The 12,725-nt window shown below is 38.8% G+C and overlaps 1 protein-coding gene and 1 pseudogene across 1 annotated transcript; both read left to right on the forward strand.

Annotated features, from left to right (window-relative positions):
* Nucleotides 1–272: 272 nt before the first annotated feature.
* Nucleotides 273–11,867, forward strand: LOC139003819 (ribonuclease 4-like). Its single transcript, XM_070406145.1, has 2 exons — nucleotides 273–330; nucleotides 10,956–11,867. Exon 2 carries the CDS (start codon nucleotides 10,973–10,975, stop codon nucleotides 11,408–11,410), a length of 438 nt encoding a protein of 145 aa, XP_070262246.1. The 5' UTR covers nucleotides 273–330; nucleotides 10,956–10,972; the 3' UTR covers nucleotides 11,411–11,867.
* Nucleotides 5,287–5,703, forward strand: LOC139003816 (angiogenin-like; annotated as a pseudogene).
* Nucleotides 11,868–12,725: the final 858 nt, after the last annotated feature.

The raw sequence follows: 12,725 nt of genomic DNA on the forward strand, positions 1-12,725 counted from the left end.
AGAAAAAGGGCAGCTTTGGGACAAAGGGCCATGCTTACCAATATAAAAAATGGCCTTCCAGAACAAATCTTTAATCCACTCTAGTGGGTAAATATTTGTTTGATCTAGTCATTTGCAAGAAAATGTGAATTTCCTTCTTTGTCAAGGGGAGTGCCCTTTGTTTGCAAAAATCTGCCAGGATTAGAGTTCTTTGGAACTAGTTTTCCCACCCAGTTCATTCGATTGCTATATAATCAGAACCAGAGGGATCCAGTGCACACAGCTGGAACCCATCTCCAGGAACAAAGAGCTGGAAACCACCTTCAGTTGGAGGGACTCTTCCAGATTTTTGTAAGATTCTTACACCTGAATAATCTATTTCTCTGTTTGTTTATTTGTACCTATTATTTCTAGCCATTTAGCTATTTCAATGAAACATTTATCCCCTTTTAAAATCTCTGGGGCCAACTTATGAATTAAGAAGAAAGTGAACCAGATTCTAAAGTTTAAAATGAAAGCAGATTTCTTTTGGGATTGTCTACATATATGTGGATGGAGGGAGATTACTGAGACTGGGAGCAAGTGGAGGTTTCGGGGGGGATTTCTGAATTGTGATAAAATCCCCTAAGTCCTGGGGAAGCCATTTGCTGAAGGGCATCTGGATACCCCCAGGGAACAGGCATTAAATGTGGCAGAGCAAGGAAAAAAAAAAAAAAGTATGTTTTTAGCTCTATTTTCTCCTAAGTTTACCTACTAATTTTTTTACTTAAAAAAAGTTTTGATTGCTCTTTATGAGCCAAGTGGAACACATCCAAGACCAAAAGAAGGTTTATTGGCAGGTTGAAGGGAAGAAAGAAGGAAAAGAGGTAAAGGGAGGAATATGCATTGGGTGTTATGCTTTCCACTTTTAGGGATACTGCCCTAGAATATATATATATATAAAAGTGTGAAGCTACATTTATGGAAATTAAAATCATAGTTACTTATCATAGACTTGAAGTGTAAACTTGGGTGAATCTCTTGAATACAAAACATTGCCTGTGGAGAGAGGAAGAGAATATGAATTCTTGTGAAGATTAAAGGATTGGTTTGAGACAGATGATAAAGTTAGTCTGAAGAACACTGAGGACATATTTCACTGACAAAAATCTGACTGACACTTATGTGCTTGACTATGGAAGGTTATGTGTGAGTGAGTTTGATGACCAGATGTGAGGCTTTAAACCCTTGGCCTAGGAAGATTCACTTCAGCACCACAATAATCTGTCTCATACTTGTTTTCTCCCAAATTCATTTTACCTCTTTTGGGGAAATTTAGGGTTGAATATATGAGTGTGCAAGTAGTGAGTAGGGGAGTAGATATTAGATACTGGTGGCCATGGTGTGTACCAACTGGGCTTCGGTTTCTGGATGTCTTAGGGATTCAAGATTACAATAAGCCTGAGCAAAATTTAGCTAAGTTCTCACAGAATTAATGTGCAAATACTGCAACTTAGAAGCAAAGATTTCCCTTTATCTCTCCAGACTGGGGTGGGAGGCCTTCAATCTCCACCAGCAAGTGGCTTTGTAGCATATGAAGCCTCTGTGTGGCATCAGTCCAGGGCCTTATTTAGAGGTGGTCTATGGGGTTGGCTTATACACTAAGCCTTCACAAATGATACATCTCAGTGAGTTGGGTCTCGAGTCTTCTTATCATCTATTTCTTTCACAAGGTGCCTTCTGCTATCAACTACACTTATACAAACTTGTCTCTGTAATTCCACTACATTTTTGCTAGTAAAACAGGAAAAGATTCTCTTATGCTTAAAGAGAACCATGGAATTTCAGACTTTAGAGTTAACAACTCTCTCATTCTATAGATGAACAAACTTAAGCCTGGAGAGGAACATGAAGTAAATCACTAAATAAATAAAATAATGCTCTGTCCGGTTTGGCTCACTGGATGGAGCGTCAGGCTGGGGACTGAAGGGTTCCGGGTTTGATTCTGGTCAGGGGCATGTGCCTTGGTTGTGGGCACATCCCAGGTGGGTGGGGTGCGGGAGGCGGCTGATCGATGCTTCTCTCTCATCGATGTTTCTGACTCTGTATCCCTTTCCCTTCCTCTCTGTAAAAAATCAATAAAACATATATTTAAAAATAAATAAATAAAATAAATATTGAGGGTCTACTGTGAGGCAGGCACTGTGATTCAAGGTGAATAATATGGGCTCTGCCCTCCTGTAGAGTGTACACAACTGGGAAACACTGACAAGAAGACAGGTGATTGGATATCAAGTTGGAAATGACACCCGTGGATATTGGCAATAGGTACATCTTTATTTGTGATATCCTTGTGAGCAGATCCTGAGCTTTATGACTTTTGCTTTCACACTGTATCTAATGGGGTGTCCTTGGTCTCCATATCTAAGCAACGAGTGTTTGGACAGACACTAGACAGGCCCAGCAGCTCAGATCCCACTCTTTGAAGAACAATATCCCCACAACCTGTACAATACTGGTACATCTTCCAAGGAACCCTGGTCTTCACTGCAGCTTGAAAGACATTGGCAACATTTCTGTCCACCACTGCCACCTAAGGACTCTTTCAGCTACTACAGCTCTGGTTCTATTTCCTGATTTTGAACTCTGGGATTCTGGCCCCAGGCAGAGAGGTGTTGACTTGGTGACCCTGAGGTCCTGTTCCAACTTGGGAGCCTGAGATTCTGTAACTGCCTTTGATGTTAGAAGGCAATATTTGTCTATTGAAGAGCAAGAGACCTAAATAAATCCAAATCAATAAACCTTTGATGAGGTATTGCACAAAACTAGGAAAAGAAAACACCCAGAACACTAAAAAGCACAATGTAAAAGTACTATAGTAATGAGCTTGGCAAATGGGGAGCATGGCAGGTGAGCAGCTGTGCTGAAGCAGTGGCCATGTATGAATGCTTATTATTATTTTAAGGCTGGCTCTTCTCTCTTCAGTCATGAACCACATTTTTGCTCAAGTCCCAAGAACAGGCTTTCACTTGATTCTATTATAAATTATAATTGATGTGGTTTTTTTGTTGTTGTTTTTTTTAACTATTCCAAGCTCTTTTTTAAAAAAATATATTTTATTGATTTTTTACAGAGAGGAAGGGAGAGAGATAGAGAGTTAGAAACATCGATGAGAGAGAAACATCGATCAGCTGCCTCCTGCACATCTCCTACTGGGGATGTGCCTGCAACCCAGGTACATGCCCTTGACCAGAATCGAACCTGGGACCTTTCAGTCCGCAGGCCAACGCTCTATCCACTGAGCCAAACCGGTTTCGGCTATAATTGATGTTTTGAATGGGATTTTTTTCAGCTGTTATTTATTTCAATATTGTGGAATGACCAAAATTTTTCTTAGTTTTTAATTTAGTATTCTTCAACAGTGTGCCAAATTTGTGTATTGCTATTATGAATCAGACAAGGTGTATCAATGCCAAATGATGATGAGAAAGAGTGTTCACTTTGCTCTCTCTCTCACATGCCTTCCCATCAGAATCCTGGATTTCCTGGTCTTTCTAGATTCAGACATACTCCAAGGGCTGTTTAGTAATACTACAGGCTTAGTGGTAGAATCTGTGGCATCTTTAAGGGTATAAAAATATTTGACATGAAAATCATTTTTATTGAGTTAGAAAAGTACAAAATAACGATTACTAATTAATGCCTATAAAAATATACCATTTGTTTTCTTTTAATTTAGGATTTGTATGAATTACATCACACTTAAGAATAAAATTGAAGGTCCAATTTTTTCTCCCATTAAAAGAATGTCTCATTAGATGTGATGGTTGCTAAGAAATCATAGCCAATCATAAAGTAAATAAGTTGCTCATTCACAAACAATTTGAAAAACAAAATTATAAAAATCAGTTTCAAATTTTTGTGAAAAGTCACTTGTATTATTGGATGTGGGAACACTCATATATATATGATATAATGTGGGGGAAGATATGATGGTTTTTAAGGCTCTGAATGTTCTTTAAACTTTTCTCCAGAGAACTAAAGATATTGTCAGAAACAACCTGCTGCAAACACCAAATAGTTTTCAGTTCTGAAATCTTCACATTTCTTAACACATAAAGTTTTAAACATTCATAAGAAATTTGTTTTCTATTTTGTTATAATCTATAGTTGTTTAATTCTATTTTTAATCAGCTATCATTGAGAAAAAATCATACTTCAGGAAGAAGCATTATACTTACTTTATGAGTTTGAGTGTCTATGACACATTGCCCCTGGGAAGTGTGAGTTCTACAGTTTAGACTGAAAACTCTTGAGAGATGATGGTAGCAATTCTCTTCATTATTCTTTTTTCTAAAAAAATACAAAACTTTATTTATTTAATTAATTAATCCTCAACTGAGGATATTTTCCCATTGATTTTTAGAGAGAATAGAAGAGAGAGGGAAAGACACAGGGAAATATAGATGTGAGAGAAACACATTCATTGATTGGCTGCTGTAGGAGCCCCAACCAGGACCCTGGCCAGGAAGGATTCACCCTTTCCTGGGGTTAGGGTTCATTAGAAGACCCTCTTTGACCTCTTAGGTCAGTATAGCTCAGTTGGTTGAGCATCATCCCATGCACCAAAAGGTTGCCGTTTTGATTCCTGGTCAGATAAAACCCCTGGTATTGGTTTGATCTTTGGTCTGAGTGCCAATAGGAGGCAATCCATAGGTCTTTCTCTCTCACATCAATGTTTCCCTCTCCTTCTTGCTCGCTCTCTCTCTCTCTCTTCCACTCTCCCTTCCTTTCTGTCTAAAATAAAATAAACTTATTTTTTAAAGTCCATCGTTTTGATAGTTCCCTTATCTTACTGTTTTATTTCAAAGAACTGGAGCTCCTATTCCTTCCCCATGGATGCTATATCTCCATTTAGGGAGGACTTGGGTATATCTTAATGGTCTCTGTGTGCCAGGACCTAGCACAATGCCTTGTACCCAGAGGAGCTTATGTAATGTTTGTTATTCAATTAATTAACAAATGAATTAGACTGTGAATGGATATTGCAATGCTATGGCTGATAGAAAGGTAAGTACTCAGTGAGTCTTAAGGGATAGGAAAGAATGTTTGGGGCTGGAAGTTGTGTTCAGGAAACTTAGAATGATTTTCCAAAGGAATGGATTCATAAGAAATGTGAGATTAATGAGGAAAAGAAAAGAAAATATATAATTTAGGTGACTGAGGATACCTGACTCCTGATGACGTGTCCTTTTAGCCTAATTTCCTTTTTAGCCTAATTCGCCCCACCATACCTTTTGCCCTTGGCAGGAGCTTTTGTTAGGAGAGATGATGATGGGCCTGGGTCTCCTGTTGCTGGTCTTCATGCTGGGTCTGGGTCTGACCCCAGTGACTCTGGCTCAAATGACAACAGGTACAGACTCTTCCTGGCCCAGCACTATGTTGCCAATCCAAGTGGCCACAATGGCAGATACTGTGAAACCATGATGGGGAGATGAGGGCTGACTTCACTCTGCAAAGACACCAGTAACAACATCAACGTCATCTGTGAAGATGAGAATGGAATGCCTTAGAGAAAAAATTTCAGAATAAGCAAGTCTCCTTTCCAGGTCACTACTTGCAGGCATAAAGAGGGTCCCCCTGGCCTCCCTGCCGGTATAGAGCCACATCAGGGTCCACAGACATAGTTGTTGCCTATGAACATGGCTAGCCTGTCCCTTTGATGAGTCCTTTTACCGTCCATAACAAGCAGGCCACTGGCCCAGAGTTGGTTCTGCTCTCCATTCCTGGCTCTTCCCCTACACACTCCAAAACAGTGGTGACTACATTCCTTGCCAGGGGCCTAGAAAATGAGCTGCCTGGATCTTTTGTTTTCTGTTTCACATTATGTTAATAAATAAAAATGTCTCTGAATTCAGTAAGAATCAATGTCTTCTCATCAATTCTTGGCCTATTGATTTTTCCCCATTTTCTCTACTCAGCTGCCCCCAGAGAGGATGGCATGGAATACAAATGCCCTTTTGCCTATCAGTTAGTGCCTTCTTAGTCAATAGGGAGGTAGACTTTCCCTTCCTGTTTGTGTAAGGATGTTAAATTAATCTTACAGAGAGAGCAGGGAAATTCCAGGGCTCATGGCTGTGAAGCAAAATTTTCAGGAGGGGAAAATTGTTCTTGCTGTCAAGTAAGCCAATAATACTTTTAGAAGTAATGTTTAGAACTAAATACCAACAGATTAATTAAACTTTATATCTACCTCCCTCTAAAACTACCTCTCTCTCTCTCTCTCTCTCTAGCACATAAACACACACACCGACTCACCAACACACACACACACACACACACACACACACACACTCCTGCATGAACACCAAAATTCACTCCTAGTATGCACCTCTTGTCTTAGGCAGGAGGTAATTTTGAGTTGCTTTGACTAGACTGCTCCCAGGGTATTCTCCTGGTTATTTCATATAAAACTTAAAAAATTTAATTGCTTTACATTATTTTCTCTTTAAACCTTTACTTTATCAATGGATGTCAGGCAATTGTGAGTTCGTTGGGAATTTATAGAAGGATTCCAAGCTATCCCTTATTCTTCTTCATCTAGATTTGTTTTCAAGAAAACACATACTTAGATGAATAGAAACTTTCTTTTTTTTTATTGTTTTATTGCTTAAAGTATTACAAAGGGTATTACATATGTAGAAACTTTCTTTATAAAATATATTAATCAATTCACAAATTTAATGGCTGACTTCCTCTTACATTATTTCTATCAACAGGTGCCTGAATATTTTATTTATAAAGTGGTTGTTAATAAAGTAAAATTATGAATCACTAGTTTTGCTGTCTTGTGAATGAATATATGACTGTACTGGTCACAGTATTCACAATGGTATCCTCTCCTGCTGCCTACATTGCCCGAAAATGGGCCAAAAACATTGCTTCTTCAATACCCAGGTTATAGATCAGTGTCCAGTTGCCACCTGGGAGAGCCCAGTCTCACTGAAAGTATTTAAAGTTATGCAGGAAGAAATGGAGAAGTAAATTACTGGTGCACACTCAGCACACAAATCTTTCTTCCTTGAGTGAACCTATTTCAAACTTGATACCACTGTCATTTCCTAAGAAAGTAGGAAAAAGAGTTTTCCAAACCTCTCCTAATAGAAAATTTGCCTTATTGTTAAATCCAAACAACAACAACAACAACAAAAAGAAACCCTTAGGATGTGAGAAAAGTTCAGATTTTGGTAGAATATGTGGACCCTTACCCTTTCCTCAGGTTCTCCAACCAGTACCTTCACCCTGATATGATGCAAGATGACTTCCATAGGGATCATTGACCTACTCAATGCTTTGATAGGGAAGGCCAAAAGTATGGACCATTGTTATACTGAGTGTGCAAACACATATCTTCTTCAAACATCTGTTTTAAGAATTATCATTGCATTCTCTGCTCTGGTGTTAAGGCAAATGACTGTTTCCTAGGGAATCACATGGCAATGGAATGGGGTTGCTTGCTGACCTGCTGATGGAACTAGCATCTGGGTAGCCAAGCCTAGCACTTTTTGCTCTTGGTCTCTTGTTCTCTCACAACCTAAAGCTGCTTAAAATAAAATGTCATGTGACAGGGAAGTCAGTCTTTATCTCAAGTGAAACATTTTAGGAATTGAACTCCTGGTCAACTTTGTAAGAAAAAGAAAACAAAAACCTCAAAATTCCCAAGCCCTTTGAAGATGGTGATATGCAAGGAAGAAAATTCCACTCAATGTGAAGAGGAAATTTTCTGTAAGGACACAGCTAAGTTGTTTCAACTTAAAAACAACCTCTAATTTGGAAGGAATATAGGTACTCCACACAATAAGGGAGAGAGGAATAATAACATACACAACATGGTGTAGTCATTCATTATTTTATCCAGATTGAAGGACGCAAAGGAAACCAAGAAAAATGGAAATTGCAAAAATGACCATTGCCAACACTTACTGAGCACTTGCCATGTACCTGGCATAATGATAAGTACTTAACATTGATTTTATCATTTATTCCTCATACCATCCCTAGAGGCAGGTATTATTATACTCACTCACTTATGAGGAATAATGCTGAGAGAGGTTAAGTAATCTTCCCAAGATCATATAGTTAAAGTGGCAGGGCTAGTTCTTTGGAATCACAATATCAAAAGAAGTTCTTGAGAATCAATGTGGTAGAGTGGAGGAAGCCTTTGGGACAAGCTCTGACCAAAAAGTATGTGTTGGGATGATTTGGGGATCATTTCATTTTCTGTTGTAGCTCGAGTACTGAGATACACCCATTGATGGCTACATTGGACTTCTGTTGGAAAATATTTGTTGATGTCGTATTAAATCAGTTGGTTATTGTGGCTGAGGCTGTGGGTTTGCTCTTGCATGAATAGTTTAGGTCTTCTCTGTAGCCAGTTATCTTTCTAAATCATATCTGGGACACAAAGAAGCAGGATGAGAAAAAGTAGATAAAACCATGCAAAATTGGAGGTGAAAGATTAACCATGAAAGATTAGATTTGGGGAAAATAACCCAAAGTACATTGTTGTGATGAGGCTATTCCCCAAGTGCTAAGTGAACCTTCAGAAATTCTATCCATTAGTCTAAGGATGAGGAGTTAATCAGCATCATTTCTCCCTGTTTCTCCTCTTCCCACAACTGTTCCCTTCTCTCTCTTCCTAAGCCCATATCTCATATCTATGGCTATAGGCACTGGTATGTGACATAGAGCTTTCTGAACTTTTGTATACAAGCAAAAGGCGGCTGTGACTATAGGAGATAGCATTTTAAAGAATGAAGTTATGTTTGAAACTGGTATGCAGGTCCCTCATCGGCCATTTTAGTCACCCAGACAGTGTGACCTGCCATCATGAAGCTTCTTTGAAAACAAAGGACAGTAGTACCCTTATTCATCAAACTAGGACTTCAGCTACTATCATCCCTTGGACTGCATGTGTAGAAATGGGCCTGTATGACCCTCAAAAAATGATCCTTTCTGTTTTGGTTGCTCACTTCCTGTTGAGTCAGAGATTAATTTTATTTGTTCTAGTACAGCAATTTTCAACTGGTATGCCCCCCAAATTTTTAAAACCAACAGTATCTGACTAGTCAGGGAAACTGACCACTTTTCCCTTAGATTGTCAAATTAAAAAAATGACAATCAACACGGGAGCCGCCTGGTGTGAATGAATCAAAATTATACCAATTTTATTTGTCAGATTGACAAATAATATTTTTTGGTGTGCTTCAGAATTTAATAATTAGTTTATGTGTGCCATGAGATGAAAAAGATTGAAAATTGCTGCTCTAGTGAGTCAGCCCTGCTTCATTGCCATGGTCAAGGAGATTCATGGTTCATGAGTTCATGCCAATCCCAGGAGTGACCGTCAGATGGCAGAATGTAGCTAGTTGGTGTGGGTGAGAGATTCCCTCTTCCACTCCTATTCTATCCCACCCTTTATTAAACTCTGTTACTAAAGAGAAGCAACTCTGAACATATATGTCTTTAATACCCTGAATATTTCAGGAGTGGAAAGAGAGAGGGAGTAGAAGATGTGGGAAAAGCACTGATTTTAGGCTCAGGTAGGTCTTGGTTCCTTCCTTTCCTCAGTCAACAGAAGCAATGTTCTGACACTATATGGCAATGCTTTCTTTGTTGTAGCTCTGAAGGTTTTTGTTTAGTTTTGTGTGTTTTTTTTTAAAAAACCCTCTATTAAACATATGCTTATTTTAAACTTCCGAAAATGCCAACAAAATTATTCTGCAACTAGAGTCGACAGCAAACTGACAACAGCTATTGGGAAGATAGACACAGCCTGAAGGATACATGCATGATGATGGATTATATCACCAGGGCCTAGTTTTTAGGTTGTGTATAGAAACAGCAAGGAAAGAAGTTACAGTCCAAGCCCTCTTTTATGGAGATTGTGCTGTTTACATTTATTTTTTAAATTTCTTTTATCAGCCAATTCCACAAGCCTGGGAAACACCTTCATTCCCTATAAACATATCATTTCATTCATTCATTAGTTCCCTTGTTTTGTTTATTAGTTCACTAAATCAGTATTTATTATTTTCAGAGCACTTTGGCTGGATACTCTGTTTTTCACTTTTTAAAAATAGGATTTATAAGTTTTCAAAAAAAAAAACCTCAATTTTAATATCACTAAAAAAATGCCAACAGGTGAAAAAGGTGAAGGAATTAAAAAGTACAAATGGCCAGTTTTAAAAATAGCCATGGGGATGCCAAGTCAGCATAGGGAATATAGTCAATAGCATTGTAATAACTATGTATGGTGTCAGATGGGTGCTAGACTTTTGGGGTGATCACTTCATAAGGTATATAAATGTGTAATCACTGTGTGGTACAACTGAAACTAATATACTATATGTCAACTGTAATTGAAATTTTTTTTAATTTAAAAAAAGAATAGACATATGAGAGGAAAGGCTAAACCTAAATGTTACTCTATCCTTTTCCCACACCTTCCTCAATTCCCAGATGTCAGGAATTAAAATCAGTTTACAAACTCTCATTGGCATATCCTGTCTGTCCAAACCTGTGGGAATCAAAGTCTCCAGGTAACCAAACACTCTCCTAAGATCACATGACTAGAAAATTTCCTCAAGAGACAGACAACTCCAGTGTCATTTAGATCTGTCTTTTCTCCCTTTTCACACCCTGACCATACAGGACACATACACTTGGACATCCAGCCCATCAGTCTCTGCGCTGAGTCATTGTACTGGCTACAGCACCGTCTCTCTATAAAAGAGAAAAGCTCTTGCTTTCAGAGAAGATCATGTTTGCAAACTTTTAACTTTTGGAGAAGCAGTGATGAGAAAAGTTGTGAGCAGAGAAGTGGGGAGAAAAGAGTAGACTGTAGAGTTGAGGAAATATCAGCTTGCCATTCTCAACACCTCTTTCTGGTGCCCATTTGTTACCTTCCTTTCTCCTATCTCTTGGTTTCTCTCCAGGCACCTCCAAGGTAGTGATGGCTCTCCAGAAGACCCTTTCATTGCTTCTGCTCTCGCTGCTGACCCTGCTGGGGCTGGGGCTGGTGCAGCCCTCCTATGGACAGCCCATGTACCAACGATTCCTGCGGGAACATGTGGACTCTAGTTGGACAGGTGGCAACAACTGGTACTGCAACACGATGATGCAAAGACGGGGGATGACCAGGCCTACGTGCAAGCAATTCAACACCTTCATCAACGCAGACATCGGGACCATTAAGAACATCTGCAGGACCCGCAATATCCGGTGCAAGAATGGCAGGATGAACTGCCATAAGGGTCATGTGAGAGTCACAGACTGCAGTCTTACAGCACGTTCCCAGCGAAATTGCAGATATCAGGGCAGGGGCCGCTCTAGGCATGTTGTCATCGCCTGTCAGGGTAACCCCCCGGTGCCTGTGCGCTTTGACAAATAGATACTGAAGGGGTTATGGTCCCGTGGTTGACCTTTTACTTATTGCTTGAATAGCAATTTGTAATGCATTTGAGCTGTCTCAGGCTCTGTCTCCTCTGCTTATTACTCCCTGTTCTCTATATAATCCATTCTGTTAAATGCATCAAAGAGAAATGGAGACATAAACCTATAATGGGACTGGACTTTTCTGTAATAAAAATTTCTACAAACTCTTCTGTTTCCTTTTATAATACTAGTCAGCTTAGCTCTCTCAGATCCTATCCTCTGGAATTTAGTTACTATGTATTTGATATAGCATTACAAGTATTTTAAGGTGCTTCCATCTCAGTTATCTCATTTTAATACCACCACACTCCTGTGATGCTGATGTTGCTACATATAGGATCCCAAACTTAAAGGATTTGCTGAAGATCATGAAGTTAGTGGAAATGCTGTATAAGATTAACCAATGGACACAAGACACGGGGCGGGGGGGGGCGGGGGGTAGGGGCCGGGGGAATGTCATGGGGGGGAAAAAGGAGACATATGTAATACTCTTTGTAATACTTTAAGAAATAAAAATTATAAAAAAAAAAAAAAAAAAAAAAAGAAATGCTGAAGCAACAAATCCACTTCAACTGGCTACTAATCCAGGACTTTTTCTACTTCATCATAAGGAGTGTTTTGAGAGTATCATCGTTTTAATATTCTCAAAAGTCAGCAGTTGGGGGAAGCATTACAAATTTGGAAGTATAAACTGGCAAAATGAGACTTCATTGTGTACAATTGTCTGTATAATTGGCAACCTTATGTTTGGATCTAATAAGGCTAAGACATGATACAAAGAACTTTATTTTTCTCTTCCCAAACTTTTGAATCATTGTAGTAAGTTAAAGTATTAACAATGTACTAGATCATTAAGACTCATTCACTCTTCCTGATTTAAAAGATTTTCCATGTATTCCTTTTAATAAAGAACTCAAACTACAGATATCTGTGAATATGGTGCTATGGTATTTATGTGGAGATTTTTGTTCTTCTATCCTCTTTTAATTCTTTTCTAGTTTTTAACATGCACCAACACCTCAATACACTCATAAACTGGTCCATGATTAAAACCTATTGGATCAATGACCACATCATAGAAACATTTGTGTCATTTACTTAAGACAATTCTCACACCCCTCCCTTTCCCCTTTGATTATTTTGAAACCAATTGAGGAACAGAGATGTATGAAGACACCAGCAGCTAAGAATGAAATATGTATGTGAGAGTGTGTGGTGTTTGTGCAGTGTGTGTGTGTGTGTGTGTGTGCATGCACACCCCCGTGAAAGGA

This window comes from Myotis yumanensis, unplaced genomic scaffold (assembly GCF_028538775.1).
Source record: "Myotis yumanensis isolate MYYU_CA2020_CCGP unplaced genomic scaffold, mMyoYum1.0.hap1 SCAF_1, whole genome shotgun sequence".
In the NCBI taxonomy this organism is placed as follows: domain Eukaryota; kingdom Metazoa; phylum Chordata; class Mammalia; order Chiroptera; family Vespertilionidae; genus Myotis; species Myotis yumanensis.

What these genes read in the sequence shown, in the direction of transcription:
- LOC139003819 (XM_070406145.1), top strand. Translation starts at nt 10,973, where the DNA reads ATGGCTCTCCAGAAGACCCTTTCATTGCTTCTGCTCTCGCTGCTGACC.